This window comes from Pleuronectes platessa, chromosome 6 (assembly GCF_947347685.1).
Source record: "Pleuronectes platessa chromosome 6, fPlePla1.1, whole genome shotgun sequence".
NCBI classification, from domain to species: domain Eukaryota; kingdom Metazoa; phylum Chordata; class Actinopteri; order Pleuronectiformes; family Pleuronectidae; genus Pleuronectes; species Pleuronectes platessa.
In genome coordinates, this window is record NC_070631.1 from 23,781,994 (window position 1) to 23,804,385 (window position 22,392).

At 41.2% G+C, this 22,392-nt stretch overlaps 2 protein-coding genes across 3 annotated transcripts; both read right to left on the reverse strand.

Moving 5' to 3' along the window:
- Positions 1–98: 98 nt before the first annotated feature.
- sars1 (seryl-tRNA synthetase 1) lies at positions 99–9,211 on the reverse strand. Its single transcript, XM_053425410.1, has 11 exons — positions 9,013–9,211; positions 7,923–7,993; positions 7,759–7,839; positions 6,788–6,946; positions 6,379–6,522; positions 6,093–6,248; positions 4,669–4,890; positions 4,335–4,464; positions 3,360–3,517; positions 2,433–2,562; positions 99–1,136 (listed from the first exon to the last, which is right to left on the reverse strand). The coding sequence occupies exons 1-11, from the start codon at positions 9,146–9,148 to the stop codon at positions 967–969; spliced, it is 1,557 nt and encodes a 518-aa protein (XP_053281385.1). The 5' UTR covers positions 9,149–9,211; the 3' UTR covers positions 99–966.
- Positions 9,212–11,296: 2,085 nt separating this feature from the next.
- si:ch211-207e14.4 (interleukin-17 receptor D) lies at positions 11,297–22,376 on the reverse strand. 2 transcript variants are annotated; one of them, XM_053425294.1, is made up of 12 exons: positions 21,966–22,376; positions 18,179–18,263; positions 17,332–17,490; positions 16,732–16,850; positions 15,030–15,153; positions 14,703–14,741; positions 14,460–14,605; positions 14,212–14,286; positions 13,216–13,282; positions 12,963–13,106; positions 12,634–12,806; positions 11,297–12,526 (listed from the first exon to the last, which is right to left on the reverse strand). In XM_053425294.1, the coding sequence occupies exons 1-12, from the start codon at positions 22,083–22,085 to the stop codon at positions 11,987–11,989; spliced, it is 1,791 nt and encodes a 596-aa protein (XP_053281269.1). In that variant the 5' UTR covers positions 22,086–22,376; the 3' UTR covers positions 11,297–11,986. The 2 variants fall into 2 exon arrangements, with proteins under 2 accessions (XP_053281269.1, XP_053281268.1); XM_053425293.1 differs by having other exon boundaries at positions 12,963–13,109.
- Between the last annotated feature and the right edge of the window lie 16 nt (positions 22,377–22,392).

Here is a 22,392-nt window from a genome sequence, read left to right on the forward strand (position 1 = left end):
TATCAGATATGCAGTCTGCCATAAGGATTCATGGGCACATTCTGATTCATACACGTATAAAGGCAAGCGGACTCACAGAAAAACCAGCCACACAAATGTAACTTCTGTATCACCTGTATTTATTTGTTTACAGTGAGTGCCACTTTGTCAATGCTCAATCATAGATATATCTTTATATTCACAAGTGGATTCAATGTCAGAGTCTTAGTCATTAGCTCGAGAGCAGCATAATGGTCAACAGTGACATCAAGCAACAGTTGAGAATTGTGATTGTGGTCAGGAGACAGCATGAAGGGAAGCCTAACGCAGACAGTTAAAATACCTGTTTTGATTTCTCTTTCCAACTTTAAATCCATTTCAGACCTGAAGTCCCCACAGAAGAGTTGCAGGATTTAGTCTCAATAAAAGCTGATGAATGATGATTCCAGACAGTAAAAGATCAATTGTACAAACCACCAAAACATTTGGAAACCACACTTTTTAATGATAAGAACAGAACCCAAAGCACAGCTGGAAAACAACCCTGTGTGCCTGTGAACAATCAACAGTTCATCTGCCAGAAATGTCCCTGCTGGATGTGCATACACGAGCATGCTCTGTCCCCTCGGAGGGAAATTTTATCTGTTTGTATTAGGCTCAATGTGGCTGTAGATTTGAGAGAAGTGAGGAGACAGGTGGCGAGTGGACTCTGAAGTGGACTGTGGATGGATGACAGCACAGAGCGATCCCTTCTTGAGTGAATGAGAGGAGGAACAGCCGAGATGAAAATAACACCATCCTGGTAGATAGACACAGATGGGCTAGAGCCAGACCTTCAGTAATATCAAGTGCCAGCCTGGGAGATTCACGTCTCCATTTTTGAACCACTATCAAAGTTTGGGAGAAACGTCCACGCTGACTCGGCTCTAGTCCATCCGTTTCTATCTGTGAGGTTGGTGAAGCAACACAGCTGTTGTGTACCGGAGCCTATGAGTCGTTGACGGACATGCTCTCCATGGCGTTAGGCAGGTTCCGGTCTCCTCCTCCCTGCTTCTTCTTCTTGCCTCCTGCTCCTCCTTCCTGATTTTTCTTTGCCTTTTTAGACATCTCCTGATCGATAGGAGCAGGCTTGACAAACTTGATGATCTCTGTCAAACCTGGAGGACAGAAGAAAAAAAAATTACATTCAAGCCTACAAGCGAAAAAACAAAGGTCATTCAGCTCAATAAAAAAATCCGTCACTGTAGGTGTGATAGTTAGGCGATGAAATCCTCCACGCACTCAAACTGTGTCAGTGCTTAAAGGAACAGTCAGAGATTTTAGAGAAAAACACTTTCTACTTGTGAATTAAGAGCCAATTAGCTTAGTTTAGCATAAAGATTAAGATGCATTTATTAGTCCCAAACACATGCGCAGACATGCACAGGCAGGTAGGGAAATTTAACCTCTGCTTTTAACCCATCTGGTGCAGGAAACACAGAGCAGTGAGCGACCATGTACGGCGCCCGGGGAGCAGATGTTGGGGGAGTAAGGTGCCTTGCTCAGCGGCACTAGACAGGGTAGGGAGAATCCTCTTGGATTTTTGGACAGGTCAATCCAGGTTCGTCTTTTGTTGTTTCTCCGTGGAGTCAAACCAGAGACGAACCAGAGACCTTTTCTGCCCATAGCCCAAGTTTCTGCCACTAGTCCACCGCCTCTCCTATAAAGGCTGATGGAGGGGCCAATAAGTAGTCTGGCTCTGTCAGAAACTCTTTTAGCTTGAGGTTTCCCCTCGTAAACATCTGGTCTTACATTAAGTGTTAAGGAAACTGACTTGTAAGTGTGTAGCTGGTTTACTGGTTTTCAGCATGCAATGTAGTGCAGCACCAAAGCATGCAGCTGTGGGTTCGCTCCTTCCACTCAGCATGAAGTCAAACCTCTTAGGATTGATCAGTAAAAAGATCTATAGTATACATTTTCTATTCAAAGTTGAAGCCTGCGCAATAGAAATTAGATTATTAATGCTTAAGAGGCCACACTGATGTCAGACTGGATTTCCTGTGGTAGATCTTAATATTAATATCGTAATAGGTTAAATAAAAAACATCATGTAAACAAACGATCTTAAAATTAGTTTTTTGTTTTTAATTGTGACTAAGGTACATACTTAGTATGACATTTAACAGTATGAATAAAAAAGCTTGTGGTTGCTATCTGGTGGACAAACATTGTAATTGATCTATCCTAAAATTATTTTTATTTGTTGACATGCACAGACACAAATACATATATATATACATATAATAAACCTTCTATTAATTATTAGCTTACACTCACCGTGGACAAAAACTTCACCAGAATAGAGATTTTGAAAAACAACTTACTCCTAATGATTCACTTTCCCTCTAACAGCTATTTGTAATCTGTGAGTGAACACTGCACACACCAGATGTTAAGAATGCAGTAGAGCTTACCTGGAGGCATGAAGTCCTTCAGCTTCTCTGGAATAATGATGCCTTCCTCGGTTTGGTAATTCTCCAGGATGGCACACATCACTCGAGTGGTCGCGCACATGGTGGCATTCAACATGTGCACAAACTCTGCCTGCATAATATACATACAGAGAGGAAGTAAATGGTCTGTATTTATATAGCACTTTTCAGTACAGTTTTTACAATCACCCATTCATACACACATTTATACAGTGCATCTTTGTGCAGCCGAGGTGTGTTAGAACATGCAGCCACAGAGGGGAAACCACAGACACTGTCTTTCTGTCTGTCAGCAGGATGATGCATAATCTGCTCAACCGACTTCCATGAGATTCTGTGGAGGGTGGAGCATGATCCAAGGAACAATCCAAACAACATTGGAGTGGATCTGGATAAACGAGCAGATCCAGGATTTCTTTCGAAACTTTCTTTAACATTGCGAGACAGTGTGAGCCTCCCTGAAAAACTACTGAGAAAGCTGAAACACAATAGATATGGGCTCTGAGTGCCTTTCTCTTTTGTAGTGCATTTAACATCCTGATTAGATGGGTGAAGACAAGGCTGTCAATTAAATCAGCATCAAGTGTTTTTCAAGTACCATGTTAATAAATTAGCTTTTTTTTTTTAAGTACAGTGGAATAAGATGTTTTTGCTTAATGGAGAAAAAAAAGAGCCAAATCTCCTTTCACTGGCTATAACTTGTTAATGCACTGATCCACCCATGTCCATGAGGCTTTGCATGGGCCCCTAGGCAGACCTTCACATGAAGCCCCAAATTTTGGACTGCGTTGATTGTACTCGTTAACTGGGACAGGAGTCTCAGTGGTCAACCATTTACTGCCCAACTATAGCTTAGGCAGAATTAGCATCTCGGTTAAATAAACAGCTGCGTTGGAACTAAGCACTCACCTTGTCCATCATCTTCTTGGTCTGTCCGTAGCGGATGCGGAGGCGCCTGGCCTGGTAGTCAGTGCAGTTTGAGCAGGAGACCAGCTCTCTGAAAGCGCCTGAGCCAGGGAACCAGGCCTCCAGATCCAGCTTCTTACTTGCTGCGTGATTCAAGGCACCTGAGATGACAAGCGGAAGCAGAAGTTAATATCGGATCATGACGCCAACTCTTGCTGCTCTGACAGACGCTGGTGTTTAAGTGTCATCTAATGTCGAATGGCCAACAGGTTTAATTTCACACAACATGAAAATAAAAATCTTTCTCAAAATAGTGTCGTTAACCAACACAACAATGTAGAGCTTCACCAAACAAAGGATTTTCAGTGTTGTATAGTTTTTTTGCAACAATCGGTGCACATGTATGTATAGATGCAATGTAACATTATTTTAAACAAATAAAACAGTACACATGTATGGGCCACAGAGTGCTACCATTTTGGTCACAAATAAGACCAAGCATCTATGAACTGCGGTTTATCCTTGCTCACACCGGTGCGCCAAACATTTAGCTGGTGTGTTATTGTATTTGATTGAGACGTGTTGCTTCCTCAACTCATGAGGATTTGGGAAATCAGTGGCAATACCCAGCCGTAGTTAAGAAATCACTCATGTATATGGAAACTGTCAAGCAAAAGGTATAATAGGTGTATTATTACGGTGCCAATAGACGCAAGGAAACTTTTTGGATGCACCTAAATTCTGTGCTGATGCAACTTAATCATCAATTTAGTGTGGAGCCCTACATGCAGATTTTTTTTACAGGGAGCTTCTTCTCTTTGTTAACTTTAATTTTACCATTACACTCACTCAAAATAGAGCAAGAATCTACACTCTGTTGTCTTCTAGCTGAGTAACCAAAAACAAGAATGCCACTTGTTCATACATCATGGATCTATTGGACCAGGTCTTAATCTTGTGTGTGTGTTTCACACCTACCAGAGACTATGTTGACGATGCGATAAGGAATTCCTAGCGTCTGGTAGAACTCCTCTGCCGTCCCGATCATCTCATCAAACATCTCCCATGATTTGTTATCATGTGGGGAAGCATACACAAACTGCTCAATCTACAGGGAGACACAAAGGAAAACGTAATGGATTCAACTGCAGCGTTTACCCAAACATACCAAAAGCTAAAAATCTGTGTCAATTAGTGACATTAATAGTGACAATAAAGTTTTGGTTAGAGGAAATGATAAGAAGTTTCGACAAAGAGTTATTAGTGACTCATTTGAACTGTATTTCCCTGACAATAAAGGGACATTTCTGACCTTTTCAAACTGGTGCACCCTGAAGATCCCGCGGGTGTCTCGGCCATGGGAGCCCACTTCCTGTCTGAAGCAGGTGGAGAAGCCGGCGTAGCGGATGGGCAGGTCCTCGGGTTTGAGCCACTCGTCCCTCAGGAAGGCTGCGATGGGCTGCTCAGAGGTGGCAATGAGGTACTTCTCATCTATGGAGTTGTCGTCTGACTTCTCACTGCCTTTACCGATGACCTGGAGAAAGTAACAGTGGACAGAAATCCATTGATCCAGCTGACTGTGAATGAGTCTAAACTTTTGAAAACTTTATAAATATAACACATTACATATGCAGCTCAGGGCACGAAATACCACAGTTGTACAATGCAATTCAATAAACCTCCCTGAAAAACTACTGAGAAAGCTGAAACACAATAGACATACCCCATTTGCCTTTTTATCAGATATATATTCAAATCATTAAACAAAAGCAGGATGGTTCCTTAACGTTTAGGTTTATTCACTGGGAATGGCTTAAGATGCAGGATTTAAAAGAAGAGACTATATTAAATATCCCTTGCTTGAATGTTCTCTGAACTATATTGATGATAAATTGTCGACCAGCAGCAAATGACAAGGGTCACCAGATGTTAGCAACCAGTGGAAGATAGGGTCAGGCATGATATGTGTACCTGCCAGTTAGCTATGCAGCACTGTATATTTTCCTGGAAAAGGTTTGGCTATCCTTCTCTCAATTTTAAGACACATCCTCAGAAATGTATCCAAGGATCATGGGATGTTTTAGCCATTATCATTCTATACTCTTCTGAGGAAGGCCCCACCATTGTCGACTGAGTCCTGGGGTATGTCCCACAGCCTATCGAGTTTTGTTTTTAAGGTGTTTGGGTTAATGATCTGTAGTTTCCCCGTTTTCTCGAAATTACAAATCACTATCAAGAGCTAGATGTCAATGTATTTGGACTTAAAGCTGCTTGTTTAAAGTTATTTTAAAATTGGAGTCCATGCCTGGTTTATTTATTGGGACATTATATAAGGTTCTCCTGTAGTAAACTGTGGTTTTTAGCATCACAAGGTATCCCAAGTTTGGCCAATCAGGACAGAGTCCTGGCCTCTCTTGATATTTCGTCCTACAGTTGCTGTAGACATCTTGATGGGTTATTTTCTAGGTTATATACACCATAAAACTTCAGGTTACCATAACTATCTAGGATAGCTAGTATGTCAGTGACAGACTCTTTACTCATGGTGCAATTCCTTTTCCGAGGGCCTTAAAGAGCGATATAGTTTGAAACAGCTTGAAACTTTTCATGATTTGATGTTTTTTTTTAGGTCTAATCCATCTGTAATATTGTCAGTTTTGAGTATTACACTTATTTACTTAAATAAAAAGATGGATCATGGTACTATTATATTAGCACGCCCCACCGGTAACAAACCTTGTAAAGCTCATCGTCAAACTGGCTGAGCTGGGCGACTTCCTGCATGACCTCTTTCCTCATGAAGAACGGGGTGTAGAGCATTGTATAACTCTTGCTGTACAGGATCCTTAAGGCGTAGTTGATCAGAGCCTGCTCCAGGAAAACCAGAGGGCCCTAAACGACAACACGGGAAAGGAAAACCACTCAACAGCTGGTCTCTTGAGTTGAGATATTTGCACTGATTTTCTTGTTTGTATGAGACATGTCTGTCCATACATGCGACTGAGCTTGTATCTTAACTCACCTTCAAAAAGTAACCTCGGCTCCCGGCCACAACAGCTCCCTTCTCGCCCTCAAAACCATCGATCATGACGACCAGGTCAACATGGGAGTACTTCTTCTGGACAGTGCAGTCGCCCCAGGTGCGCTCTACCCTGTTGTCTGCATCCTGTCAGGAGGGGGAGACAGGAGAAACAGTCACATTGTGTTGCATGTCAGGGTTTATTTTTAATGACAGTCTCGATTCTCCTGAATGTCGCTGATAGCATTCTTGCACAAATCTGCATGAAGATCTTCTGCCAGTCTTCAAAACATATGTATTATTGAATCCAGTTAATTGTTGAAGATTTTGTCAATGACTGAGACAATAAATTAACAGTAGATTATCAACTTAAATTGCATTAGTAAATCAAAGTCATGTTATCAACCCCCACCTCGTCATTGCTGATGGGCACAGATGGGTGCAAAACATTGCCGACCTCCCTCTGGTACTCAAAGCGCTCCGCCTCCAGCCTTATCCTCTCAGCGTCAGTTTTCTCCATCGCCTCGTCCACCAAAATGCGCACCTTTTTGATCTGGGTTACTGTCAGGGCCTGAAACAGACAAAGAAATATGTAAACAAGCAAGGAATTAAAAGACAGACATAAAGGTATGTCGTTCTTCGTCACACACCCACATATTCATGTAATAAGTGGCAAAAATGCTACCATTCAGGTTTTGGCTGTAACGATTCTTGAACCAAGACCGAAAACGCAGTCCACGTTTGCTGTTTGCTATAAGCAAAGACCCAAACCCCACAGGTTGCCAAAGCAGCAGTTGCAGCCTTTTGGGTTTATGTGTGTTCAATCACAAACCCGGGACCACAACCCCGTAACTTCAGAGCCAAGAGTGTGGAGGTCGGAGAGGATACACAAAAGTGTGTTGTGAAGTCTGCTTGTTCTCGCTGCTCAGGAGCAGACGCGTTGTCTGCGAAGACGGAGTCAGGAGGAAATCAGGTGTCGGGGTCAGGGGCATTGTTTATTCTTTATGGAGTTTCCCTGAAGTTTTTGGTTTCATTTGTTTTTCATTGTTTGAACTAAATTGAAATGAACCATGTTGGGCTTGTGGGGAAGACTGATCCGGACTTTGTAAATATATGGATTGAACTTTGGACAATGAGACTATGGGAGACACACTGTTTCCTATTCTTTGGTCATTTGGGTTTATCTAGTTTTATGCGAAGACAAGTACAACATGTCGTTTAGTGTTCTTCTCTTTTTGGTTCCAAATGTTGGTGTTTACTAAAACCCAGAAATATGCCCCCGCTTTACCATATGGACCCACTACATCCCGCATTAAAAAAAAAGAAGTATCGTTACAGCAGCACTTCCGGTAGAGGAAGAGCTTAAAGTGAAGACAACCATACCGATAGTGTTTCAGCTGTTAGGGACTCAAGGTTCTGTGCTTCTTCAGGTACAGCCTCATCCTCCCCAACTGGCTCCTTCTTCTGCATTCACAACAAAAGAAAATATATGTAAGGGTGCAAATAAACTGGTCACATTCCAAACTTCTGTGCTGCTGCTGCTTTACCTTCATTTTCTCCCCAATGCTCCTGCTGCACATGTTCTTTGCCTTGTTGAGGTTGTCTGAGGTGAAGCGACCTGTTAATGGGGACAGTCATTCAGTCAGTGCACTGTCAGTAGATGTGTGGGAGACAACTCCAGTAGCAGGGCTCCTGCTGACAGGGGTTACTCTCAGGAACAAACTACACTCATACAGTCAAAAGCCATGATAAGAACAGACTATTTCTGTCACTTAAACATGGACCACAGTGTCCTGATCGTGTCATACTCTGAATCAGACTGACGCTGTCCGTAGCTCCACTGCAGGGCGAGGTTGAGTTGATATGTTGCAGACTGGGATTGCATCAGATTCCACGCTTCCATCCAGCATCGCTAAGCTAACACAGCCGTCACGTTAGCAACATAAGCAATACTTATGGGAACGTGTGATAAACCAGTGATAGGTACCTCATCTATTATAACCCTGAAACCAAGAAGCCACCTTTGAGCGTGTGGAGGATAACGAGTCGGCTCATTAGAATTAGCCGAAAGGTGCTAGCTATGCTAACATTAGCCACATTGCTGCTTGCTATCGTCTTGCTGCTGTGAGAACGTCTTCATTCAAATCTGCACTTTAAATGTGATCTTAACTTACTGAAGATCATCACCACCTATAAAAGTTGTTTTTTGGGATACTGTCAAATGATTTGTCAGTGATCATTTCGGCATCTTAATAATGCACCAAACATACTTTTATTTACTATTTCAATGATAAACCTTCTGGCATTTCTCGCAGTCCACTGCAGCGGAGCGGACCCTTGACTGCTGAGGTGGCAGAACAAGCAGATTCACGATAAAAGTATATTCACAGGGGCTGTTTTGGTATTTTAGGAAACCGAATGGAAGACTGGAATCCTAAACACATAGGAAGTCGTTTTAAATCATTGGCGAGTGTGACGTTCTGCTGTCTTGAGATACTAGCGATCAAATTGACCGGATTTCTAATGGAGTTGGGCGTGGGCTATTCTCCTCGGAGGTTGAGCTAACGTTAGCATCTGTAGCCGCCGCGCTAACGTCAGCCTCTGTGAGAGAGACAAGCGAAAGGAAGCGGCGCTTACATTTCCTCCACTCTGTGTCCGCGGCCACCAGTTTGTCCACGAGCGTGACATCTTTGAAGCGCTTCCTCTGGATCTCACGGACGGCTTCGGGGTCTCCGCCTTTGTCTGTCCGGAACAGGTCTAAGTCGAGCACCATGTTTGCTGCAGGTTTCCACGTTGTCTGACTGTCACCGGTTGAATGAGCTCACAGCGGTGCAGCACTACAGACGGGTTGCCAGAGCTTCTCGCTCCGCTAACAAATCCGTAACCACGAGTTGAAAAAGCCCAATCGTGACTTTAGTTCATCATGAGCTCTCTCCAAGAAACAAACCCAAACACCGTAAGATATGTAATCACTCTGTTGGTGATGTTTAGTCAGATTAATTTTTGAGAGCGAGAATTTAGGTTTTATTTTCAGCCAACCTGGCAACTTGCGTCAGCAAAACTTCATGGAAATTTTTGTTATATATTAAAAAAAACATTAAATCCTGTGCCGCAGTCCTGTGGCGAGTGGGAGGAGAGCTGGGGTACTTAAACTGAGCTTGATGACAGACAGCTGTGGAGATGAGTCTGGAGCAGGTGAACCAGGCCCATTACACAGATGTTCCCTTTAGGTGGGGTCATGTTTACCATGTTCACTTGAATTAACTTGAATGTAAGAATTTTAAAAACTTTTTTAAGACCATAATAAATGTAATCTAAGACCTATAAGAGTCCCAGAATTACCTACACTTCATCATAATCAATAATAGGTGAAGTAGTCGGATACAGATTAACACTAGAAGCATCATGATAAATTACAAATTACAGGTAGAGACAGTATCTATAATCAGACTGGCTGAGTGTCTACTGAACTAGTTCAGTTCCATGCTGGTCTTGTTTGTAGTTGTATTACAGTGAATCATGATGATGCATGCAGACAAAAAAAGTTGTTTTTTTAAGCTTTTAAACCCGACTAATCATTTAATAGGAACCAAATTAAAAGGTGGGGTTACCTGTCTGTCACTCACCAAACTGCCTGTTGACACATACCCCAGCTGTCAATGCCAATATCGATTATATTTTTACAGCACATCTAAAACAACTTTGTTGAGCAAAGTGCTTCACAAGAATAATGGTACAAGTAGAGAGTGACACGCAATACATCATAGTGCAAGTAGTAAAATAAAATAGGAACAAAAGTAAAATAATTGAAATTAAGATTAAATCTAATTTAAGATATACGTAAAAATGAATAAAATCTGCTGTACAGCACTGAAGTTAGAGTCACTGTAAAGTGGGCTTCTTGCAGTTGTCAGTGCGTGTTCATTTGTTATTGGGGCGTAGCTTTTATGAGAAGTCTGATGGGTAGGGATGGGATGTATCGGTTTCTTTTTTTCAAAGTGAAGCCTTCTCTTTCTAGCTTTTTCAACTTTACCTACCCTAGCTGTCCTGTACATGTTCACAGTTTTGTATTAGTATCACTCGTGGCTGTAGTTAGTGCAGTATGCACAACAGTGTTACTACAGTGCTGTCGAAGTTATGTACGTCACAATAAAGATGTCTCGTCTGAAGTCGCCAGTTTACCTAAAACTGGTAAGGCAGAAGTCTGCGAGTCATTAGACATAACATTCACCTCTTTAGGTAGTCCTGCCCTTGGACCTCGAAATGTTCTCAATAGATTAAGATTAAGATACATTTATTTATCCCAAACACATGCACAGATATGCAAAGGCACATCATGCAATTGTAGGGAAATTTAACCTCTGCTTTAACCCATCTGGTGCAGGACACACAGAGCAGTGAGCAGCCATGTACGGCACACGGGGAGCAGATGTTGGGGGAGTAAGGTGCCTTGCTCAGGGGCACTAGACAGGGTAGGGAGACTCTTGGATTTTTGGACAGATCAATTCAGGTTCGTCTTTTTGTTGTTTCTCCGTGGAGTCGAACCAGAGACGAACCAGAGACCTTTTCTGCCCATAGTCCAAGTTTCTGCCACTAGACCACCGCCTCTCGTCAGAGCTCAGGAGTTGTGAGGTGTTCATGCTGGTGATCTCAGAGGGGGTGGAGGTCACAGAGGTTCATCTTTCACTGGATGATGATAAGTTAATGTATTGTAAGGTTAGTAGTGCATAGTTTTGCCGTTTGAGTTCTACATTAAGTCTGAGAAAAGATGTTGTGGAGCCTCAACTTGATTCCTCTGTGGTTTCCCCGACTAAGAATACTGACCTCATCCTTATTCTGTTAAAACTGTTTGAACATGTTTTTAATCCAAGCCCTTATGCCCCCACTCCTTGCAGCACAAAGTGACTCCATTGCACATAAATGTCAGAAAACCTGTTGTAACATGATTTTATTACATGATTTCATGCGTAAAAGTGCATATTTAATAGAAATACAACACAAAATAAAATACTTTCAAAAATAAAATTCAATGAAACAACAAAAAATAAAATACCATTAAAATGATGGGTCTATTAATCCATTCTCATCTCTGTATGCAATATGCACATGTATAAATAAAAATATAAGCTTTCATGTATATATAAATTTCACTATCCTCTTCAAGGTAAACATTCTCACAGAATAAATTCACTAACTAATTTATTAGATAATATGATTTTTATTTATAGTGCCAATATAATTTCATAGTGGGTTTTAACCTTTTTACTGCAATACAAATAACAGATTAAAGCCACGAAAAACAATGTCAAATACATTTAGTCTTGCTGACCACTATTGTATGCTCTATGTACAAATCCTTCCTACATGTAACATCCTTTACATGTAACACATTAATACATTAGAGGTCACAGTGTGCTGCTGCTGCCACTGGAGCACAGTTGAGGCCGAGATGGTTATGTGGGTGATTGCTTAAAGGTACATCTTTACCATCTGCTGTGAACTTCCAGATTATCTTGCCTTTTTCGATGCAAAACCAGAACGTTTTTGGCCATTAGCAGATTTTATCTCCACTCCCACCTTTTCAGAGTGTACAGATTGACTTTTTTAGTGTTTATTCCCCCTCTTCCACAGAATTGGGTCTTTTGCCTCCTATTGCCAGTCCTGCCTCATGGATAGCCCTCTGCAGAGCTGCTCCAGCGGGCAACTTGGCAAAACTTTCCTCTGAGATGTTGTTTATCTTCAGGTAACCCCCAGGTCTGTGGAGGGCCACTCCATGAAGGTGGGAGAAGAGCAGCGGCAAGTCACTCATCAGCCTGTAGTGAGATACCAGCCTCAGCTCAGTGGGGATGTCTGTTTCCTCAGAGTACTCGAAAATGGCTGCCATGTACTTGGACAAGTCCTGCCCTCTGGCCTTAGCTCGGCAGACCTCCTCTACCATGAGTTGGATGGCTGCATTAGAGCTGAAGGCGTTGAAGTTCAGCCGCCTGTCTGCCTCTTCATCATCACTCTCTTGGCCTGAAGGCTCACGTCTGTGGTTAAGGCCCTGAGAGCAGATCACCAAGACAAAGTCACTCTCCCGGATCTGCCGGCAGTGCCAGGCCACACTGCCCTCCTCAGCCACGCTGAGAGAGTCCCACAGGTCCAGGCACACCTGGACAGAGAAGAAGAGTTTCATCTCAAAATGATCTAATAGAACAGCTCACTTAGATGGTCCTTGTGAAATTGAACATTTAGCCTTTTAAATGTCATGTCTGCTACCTGAGTGGCCATGTGCTGCTGTATGAAGGCCCCCAATTGCATGACAGCTTTGACATGTGCAGGACAATCAAAGCTGCTGTAACAAATCAGAAGACGAGGAGGGGTCAGCCTGCTTCTGGGTAACGATACCATTTCTTCCTGACTCCCGCTGTCATGGTATTGCCGGATGACATCTGAAGGGACATCGAAACAGAAACCTGGTTACATTTCACACGCTGCTGGTATTGGAAAAGATAGAGCAGATATGAACATGGTTTCAATGAACTGCTATTTTGATTAAATTGAGCCTAGTGAAATACAAACATGATGTATTGAATTTGTCTTTGCACCTGGTTTTACGTCACATATCTTCATCTGCAGCTTAGACCTTCTCCTGGTGAGAGCAACCAGTATGACTACAATAATGACTACGACAGCCAGGCACAGTGGAAGTATCAGAGCCAAGGAGGCAGTGATAAAGTGTGTCCTGGGACCTTCTGAGGGGGGGAGAAATGGGAGTAAATGACAAATCATTGGCCGACACTTATTAAATAATTTGGCATTTGGGGAAATGTGCTTATTTGCTTTAGTGGTGAACATTACCTTTGTGAATGTGCATCACCTGAACGTTGAAAGCTCTTCTCACTGCATCCACTTCGTTAGCAGCAATCTGTGACACAAGAAATGTTGAGTTCCCCTGTGGCCTCGGTAATTGTAGTTTGACAGGATATTGTTGAACTTAAATTGTTATTTGGCCAATAAGATGCCACATAAAGAGCTGTAAGCACATCAATATCACCTTATAAACATGTTAGCTAGTAGTTGCCTATTTGAGAACAAATGCAAAGATTTGCTTTTATTTATGGCCATCTGATGACTATAGGCAGCGTTTCCACAGAACAATCTATGGCGGTAACAGGGGGGCCTTCTCTGACTGACTGCCTGGCTTCTGACCCCTGATCTGTTATTAAACAAGAACTTTGCTCATCCCAAGACTGCTCCGGTGTCGTGCTTTCGGGTTCACGCTTGCCATTTTGCCCATCCTAACACTATCATGCGCAACAGATTCTGAGTGACAAGGTAAAATAAGTGTAAAATTGTTTTTGTTCATCATGAAACTGTGGTGGAACAAAGCAGAATATGGCAGACCGTCACAGTCTATGGGAAACACTGTGGAAATAACCTCTTTCCTATGATCTCTGCTTTTTCTCCATTAACTCCAGATGTTAAGTTCTCTAAATGGTCACCAACCAGGCACTAATTTAGTTGGTGTGCCCTTTATTGTTAAGCACAGCACACAGTGTGTCCTATCCACAGTAAAAAAGCTCGGACGAGCTGATGGGGACAGCAGGGTTGGGTGCAAATTGTTTGTGGACCCCTCACCACAAACATTGTCATTGACATTAGTTTCACTTGAACTCAAAGCCCTTTCACTTTCATGAAGCCTGAACTGTGGGAAATGTAGTCAAACTGTAAGAAATGTTAGCTCAGGACAAAGAAACTTAAAACAAAGCACACATTTTTAACAACTGTCACATCAATATTATCATCAAATGCATAGTCAAAAGTATAGATGACCTAAATCCAATTTTATTTTACCTCACAAGTGTAATTGGTTCCTTCTTGGAGGTCATTCAGCTGAAAGCTGTGGTGAGTATTGTTTTTGGAAGAATTCTACAGAAGATGAATAAATGGTTAGTGGAGATAGGGTCACATAATTACCAAATATGTCTGTAATAGAAATAGAATAAATAAGGTAATCTGTCAAATAAGGCTGGTATTGATGCACTGTGTGAAAACAAAGATGCAAAGATAAACATAAAGCTGCAGAAGGCTTAACCACCTACAGGCGTTATTTCTGTGTATTTCTTCATTCTGTTAGCATAACAAAGGGAGAAGTAGCTTGTGATGCCCAGGTTCTGGGGAGCCAGGTTGAACGTCACGGTGATGGCAGCCCCCTCCTGCTGCACCTCGACATATTTGGGATACCAGTCTACAAGCAGACCATAACAATATTGACGTTGACGTACAGCTGATCGTAAGAAAATTATACATCTAACCTTTATTTGGGAAGTATAAGGAAGTCTCACCGTTTTTGCACTGCTCAAGACCGTTCTTCTCTTCACAAGCTGCAAAACACAGCACAACATGCATATTACTATACATTCACCAATGTTAGGACCACACATGCTTCCTGATGGTGCAGCATGAGACCATCATGCATGTGTGCATTTTAAACAAGCCAACAGAAGGAGGGAATTGGCCTAAAGGGTACTCTGAGGCAACCACGGTATTTACAAGCTGCACCTGTGTGTGTGTGTGTGTGTGTGTGTGTGTGTGTGTGTGTGTGTGTGTGTGTGTGTGTGTGTGTGTGTGTGTTGTGTGATAATCTGGCCTAAGGCTGAAATGGGTCTTACAGCGTGTGGAGAAGATCTTGCTGATGTAGAACCTCTCCCACTCCTCAGGCACCGGCAGAGCCATGACGGTAACAGCATACTGGGACCCAACGGCGAGTCCGGGGAAAGGGTCCGACTTGTACACCTTCAGAACACAGCAGCTGTCATGACCTTGGTTGTGGTTAAATATAGCACTGTGCATACTTTCATCTGTGATAGTGAGATAAGACTTTTTGTTAGATGGTTCATTTACAGAGAAGTTCTTTCTCGTGTCATATCTCAATGTACTGTACTAAAATGCTCTGATTTTGTATGTGCTGTTAATGTTTTCTATACTAATACTGGTTTTGTCTCTGTTTTTGTGTCCATAGTACGAATACAAATTGGACCACAAATAATCGATGCCTGGATGATAAGTCTTTTTTAATAGGTTTATTTTTCCCCAATTCATTTTTGAATTGAGTTTACTTGATAATTGAACCAACAACATTTCATTGTTACTTCACATTTCCTAGTAATTAGCTCCCTACTTTTAGTATAATTCTGAAATAAGGATTTATTGATTTATTTATGCAGAGAGCTGTAGTTTGTATATGTAACTTCGACCATCTACCTTTATCTTTAATACATCACGGTGTTTATGCCATGAATTTGTCATAGCTTACTTGTGCTTTTATTTTTGGGCGTAACACTCTTGCACTTCTCTAGTAAAGGAAAATGTTTTTTTTTTCAGGTGAAAAAGTAATGGGCATATACAGTAATATAAGGAGGGAAATGACAAGTTATTAAATAAATAAATGAACAAGCAAGCACATAGGTAAATATTTATTATTATTACTATTATTATTATTATTATTATTATTATTAACATATCTAACAGGATTAAGTTTGGTTAATATCTCATATAATTGAGTAATACAAAATAAATAACAAAATGTGGCAGTGCTTGATGCTATAATACTGTATTGTTTGATGAATCAATTCTTTTCATTTTCAAAGCAATAGACAAACTTATCTCTGAAACTCCAGTTGATGTGATACTAACTGTTTTCATGCAGCAGTGGTTTAAACAGAGTCCAAGGTAAACACAGCACAGTGATCCTCTTGTCACTGGATTATATTGTCAACATGGTTTGCATATGGCTCTCCTTTCCCCTCCATCACTTGTACCACTTAGTACAGGGATTGCACGTCGGGTAGTGTTTGTGTGGGGGGATCTGAATAGAGATGTGTTATGCATGTTACAGTATTGTTTTATATTGTACATTGTGCCTGTTGTTTTGAATAAACAGTTCTCCAATGAGGTTCTTGTGGGACTTCTAAGCTTCTCATACATCGTAAGAGAAAACTCTATAGCTGACTTCTCTCAGGACATATTTTAAGTTTATGGGATGGTTATGCTGCTGGGATCTCACCATCGTTTTACAATCACAGGGTCATGATATATGATGTATGAGCAGAAACTAAAGGATTCTCAGAAAGTGGTAAGTGGTGTACAGCCAGGACAGTGTCCTTCACAAAACAATATTCAGGATCCATTCAACTATTAAAAATAAAACCACTATATATTATCGATGTAAAAAAACATATTATTTGGCTGCAGCTTGTATCTAACTATCAAAATGTGCCTCTTGTGAGTATAAACCAGAAGAAATACAGTTTGTCAAACAGCATACCAGATATAAATAGAAATAAAGACCAGTGGTAGAGGGTCCCTTCCTACCCTTTGAGCATGTTCAGCCACGAGGGAAACGTTGCGGTGGAAGAGAAAGAGCTGACAGGCAATAGTAGATCCTCCCAACGCCTGGAGGGACACCTGGAAGCCTCGCAGGAAGGCGATCCCTGAGAAAACACAAAATGGACAAAAGGAAATATGTGTCGCAAATTCAGCAATCCATCATCCAAGTTGCATATATCCATCAATGTCGAGATCATGTGTGTGCTGCATGTGCTGCTCCAGTTCAGTGCACGGTCAGATCAGATTTAAACGTACACGTGTCTGTATGTTACACTGTCAATTCACTCATGTGTGAACTAATCAAATGTCTCTGGACACTTTGAAGGATTCTCATAATACAAGGCATCACCTTTATCTTTCAGTAATAACTCACTGTTCGTGACCTGAAATCATTTGTGCAAGTCAAGACTGGATGTGGTAATTGACCTAGGGGGAGGGATCTCATGATTGAAAAGATAAATGATTCACAAAACTGGCAGACAATTTCAAAAATCAACCAAACATCTGTTTGACACAGTTAGAGTGTCTTTTTGAGAACTGCATTGGGAAGGTTTGAAACATTGACGTAATTTTGATTAAACACACCATAATAACTGGGTTTCCAGGAAACAAGGATAGTTTCCGTGGTGGAGTTTGGCTCATGTACAGATTCGACCTTCACATCGTTTGGTGCTTGGACATAGTGCTGACAGATCTCAGGGTCTTCTTCTCCTAGCAGCTCCAAGCATGGCCAAGGGATACAACCTGAGGAGAAACGGATACGTACAGTGACAAAGTGCTTCAGACAATCAGAGTAGGCATTCATTTCTGGACCTGCATGTGGAGCTAATTGACTATTGCACCTGCATCTAGAAATTAAAAAAAAAAAAAAAAACATTAAAATGGCAGGTGGAGTGATGACGAATTAAATTGTACTGCGTTACCGGCAGATTTTTTCCCCAGAACATAAACATAACATTTTGGAGCCACATCTTCATATGGATGGGAATATGCCATGTTCCGTTAAATTACAATCCAACACATATTTCACCTAAGACCTCATGTTGACTCTATAGAGGCAGATTCAGTGGGGTTCATCCCCTGAGGATCCTGAGGGAATTTAGAAAACGTCATGACCACCCAACCATTATAGTTGTTGATATATTCATGAATAAACATGACTGTGGATTAGTTGACATGAATGCTGTTGGACCAAATGTTGTTGATCTTTATAGTATCACAACGGCAAATCTAAAGGTCGATGTCTGTCCTTCGGCTTGCCTGGGTTGAAATCCTAATATGAAGTGCAGGAGGTTTGGGGGCGGGCGGGGGGGGGGGGGGTCCCGGACTCAGCCTTGAGTACAAAGTGAACAACATCTTCAGAGTTGTCGGAGCATTTGATATGGTTTCCAGCTGTAATTTAGCCACTGCACAGCCCGTCTGTCGGACTTACTTCCAAACTCTTGGATGGAGTTGAAACCCAGCGCCTCCTTGATATCTGCACTTGCTATTCTGCAGTATTCACATCCTGGTGCTCCCTGCAGAGGAGAAAGAGATCATGACTTCAGACCAAGCAGCCACATGATGATGATGTCATTGTTTTGACAGGTGAACCGCCCAAACAGATTCAAAACAAATAAAAGATATGAAAGGAAAATAAAATGAACACATGTCAATGACAATGTCCAAAAACAGGTCCAGCTTTTTGGGGCGTGAACTCAAAGACGTCAATTGATTTGATTAGGGTCAAAATTTTCTCAGGATTTAATGCGTTCTCTGTTCGGCTGACAGGAGGAAGGAGATCTGTTTCAGTCACAGGAATGTGAATTCCAGGAGTTTACCCGAGTGGGAACTCTGGGATTAATTCCTGATGAATAGGCTGTTAATTGTGTTCTGGCATCACAGCTTTCTCAAGAGCTGCCTCAAAACTCAGAAACACAACTCAAAGCACACTTCTGCTCTGTGGTCTTCAATTGCGCCTATTGTGGAGTCAGATGTTTGGAGAAAATCCATGTTGTTTAAAACATTTTGTGTAAAGTTTTTATTTTCCCAGTATCCTCCCATAGGTATTTATTTTAGTCTAACTTTATATAATTTCCTCCATTCATCCACGGCCTCTTCCACTTAAACCAATGTATTTTCTTCTTTTTTTCACATCTAACTCTGTCGATTATTATTCCATTTATACGATGTCCTGGATTATTGCTTTGCCATTTCTCAATCGAAGACTTGAAGGCTTTAGTTATTTGCTTCAGGGCTGAGTATTGAAGTATGTATGCAGGTGCTGGTCTGTTTAGGGCCTTAGCTTCGGAGGTATTTTCCAACAATACTTTGTACACGATCCGTTTTTTTTCCCATTATAAAAACAGCAAAATATTTTATAATGGGGCAAAACAACAAGATAATGTGTGAGCATTTTACCTTTATCTCGCCACATTCTAGCTGTAAATTTTTTAAGTAAAAAAACTGTCTTGTAACTAAACCTTAACAAATTCTCTCCAGTCTTTAGGAAAAAAAAAGTTCAATTATGAGATAAAATAGAAATCATAATATCCTAACGTTCATATATTATAAGAGAATGTCCATAATTCCACTTATAAAAAAATAGGATTGAAGGATATAATGAGCCAAGTAAAGAATACGCAATAGAAGGATATTTCCAAACTTTTGCACATACTTACATCAGTGACCCAAACCTGGATGGACAATACTGTCACAGTGAGTGAATCATAAAACAAGACACAATAGAGGTCGGTTTCTGAACACTATGCTCAAAATATATTTATAAGTATAAGTATGGTTCTATTTAATAGTATCTCCTTAACAGTGTCTCTGCAATATAGAGTAGAAGTAAAGTACAAAGCTGTACTGCACTTAAAAACACTGTGAATATACTGTGGTTTTCACTCTTCAAGAGTTTTACTCACACTGTGACACTAATGAATCAGAACAGGAGCGAATCAGTGTCAACAGCTTGAGGAGACAGATGACCATAATGATTTCAACATAGAGACCAGCAGCGACGGAAGTTACCAGATAATGATATGACATAATCATACTGGCGGTATTCAATACTAATAATAATAAACGTTATTTATATAACAAGATAACTCACATTAACAGCTATGGTCTTCAATTAACCTAAACATTATCTGCCTCTCTGTTTGCATATTTAATTACTAGCTCATATATACCTTTTTTTCAATCTATACTATTCACCTTAAGGATTGGTGCTACATCTCGTTGTACACTGTGCAATGACAATGAAAGTTTTCTATTCTATTCAATGCATGCATACACACACAAACACACACACACACACACACGCACACACACACACACACACACACACACACACACAGTACATACTGCTTACAGTTGGATTCATTAGTATTAACATTTTAATAGTGTGTTAAAACATTGTCTTTATAAATAAATAAAGGAAATGAAAAATATAAAACCGTATCAATATCAGCAACCAAGTATTTTAAATTAGAAACTTAAAAGTAAATTTATTGATAATATGGTTTAAAAAATAAGTCAACTTTTTTAATGAAGGACTTTTACTTTTGTAGATTATTTATTTATTGTTGTTTTAGTATCTGTAGTTAAATAAAGTAGGTTTACTTCTTGCACCTCCCTGATAAACACTGTTAACCTGCCCAGGTTTACAGAACATAACTAGACTAACAGGTGGAGAAATGAGAGGAAAGAAAAACATGACCTGCCTCGGGCCTTTGTGTGTGTGTGTGTGTCTTCACAGAGTGGTAGTTAAACTGTCAGGTGAGGTAATGGCACACAGAAAGTCTCTGCAGTCTAAATACTTACTGGCACGCAAACCGAAGATGAGACATGCTTAGCATGCAATCTTACAAATGACACGCCCTTCACTCACAACACTCGCAGTGTAGTAGGTGACGTAAAAAATGCACAAACGTCAGCAGTGGCAAAACAGTTTTAATACTAAACTCTGTGGTTACCACATATTAAAGAAGTTTGTGAGCTGTCAAAGTGACAGTGTGTGTCTATCAAGAAGGGATTGTCGTGTTAACACACACCAACATTTAGGTTCAACAATTTTCCTTTGTATATTTATTGTTGGTGAACGTAAACAGCTCCAACCACAGGGTTTGATATTCTACTGCAAAGAGTAACCTGCCTGACATTGCACAAAGACCCGAGGAAGACCAGTCTAATGTGCCACAGGGGACACATTTCAGCATTTTAGTATTTTCCCCCGTAACAACTGCAGCCTGGTGTTTCAGTATGTTTACTGATGATGCGGTTCAAGAAGCTTCACAAATAACCTGTCTTTAGTTGAGGGATTTAAAGCCAAGCTTTGAGAAGTAAGGATATTTACAGTGTGCAGTAAATATTAGTCACACACAAAGACGTTCAGCCAGTCTTGTAAATATTACAGATCTCTCTACAGTTGATCTGTCGTCTGGGAAAGTGGGTCCGAACTAAGTGTGAACCCACAAAATGAAGCCATTTATTTTTGCTGCATGTCAAATGTTCTGAATATGTCTCAGAGACACGTCTCTTCTGATTATCGGTTGGGTTCACATTATTGTGACCCTTCACATGTAGCTTGCTGCCCCTGGAGGGGCCCCACGGCTTCAGGTTATAACCAGGTCAAACAAAAATTGGAATTATTTTTACGACTTGTTTTTGTTGCAATTCAGGAGGCAAAAGCAAAGAGTGGGAACTGTTGACTTAGAATCTATTGCTCATACTGTAAATATGGCCTTCATTCTTCCCGCTCTGTATTTTACTATAATGCTATACAAATCTATGACCAATTTTTTTATCTCTAACTCTATTTTATAAATTGGATCTGTGATTGTAATTTTCTTATTATATTTTTTAGGCGTAGACAGAGGAAACTGTCTGAGGCATATATTGTTGGAACTATAAAATATACGTGATAGAAAGACAACTTTCTAACTGGTCTGAGCATCCTGATACACTGTATAACAGGACCCAGCTAGTATGGCATGAAACCACAAACACAATGTGCAGGTTTGTCAGAGCAGAAGTGTGAAGTGAAGCCCCTCTAATGTACACAACTGCAGCTCCTCTAATGTACACAACTGCAGCTCATTACGTAAACAGATTCAACCTAGCTTCAGAGCAGACGCCACCAAGGGAAATGCAATGTACGTAGAAGGCACAGAAGATGAGTTTGCTACAAAGCAGAACCTGTGTTAATGTGGAGCAGGTTTGAAACCGGGACTTACCTGGCGGACGCAGTCCAGAGTGCAGTCCTGAGGAGCGAGAGCAGTGGCTGTGTTATCGTCTTGAGCCCAGAGTGGGAGACCAAGCACGACGAGCTGGAGCACAAGAGCTGACCTCCACATCCTGCTGCAGTCAGCATGACACTGTCAGCACCACACCTCAAACTCACACCCACTCCCCCATTCACTCACTGGACAGGACGGCCTGAAGTAGCCTCCGCTCGGCGTGAGGAGTGAAATCTAATGTCAAAGCGTCTGCAATGCTGTGTGAGTGACAGGAACGTGAGAGGAGGAGAAAGGGAGTGGTGTCTCGAGGCTATTGGAGGAGGTGCAGCCCAGCCAACTGGCATTGCATGTTTTAACAGCTATGCATCTCTAAGTTACATTTTTTATTTATGAGCAGGAGGCACATGGCAGGCTCAGCCCCTCA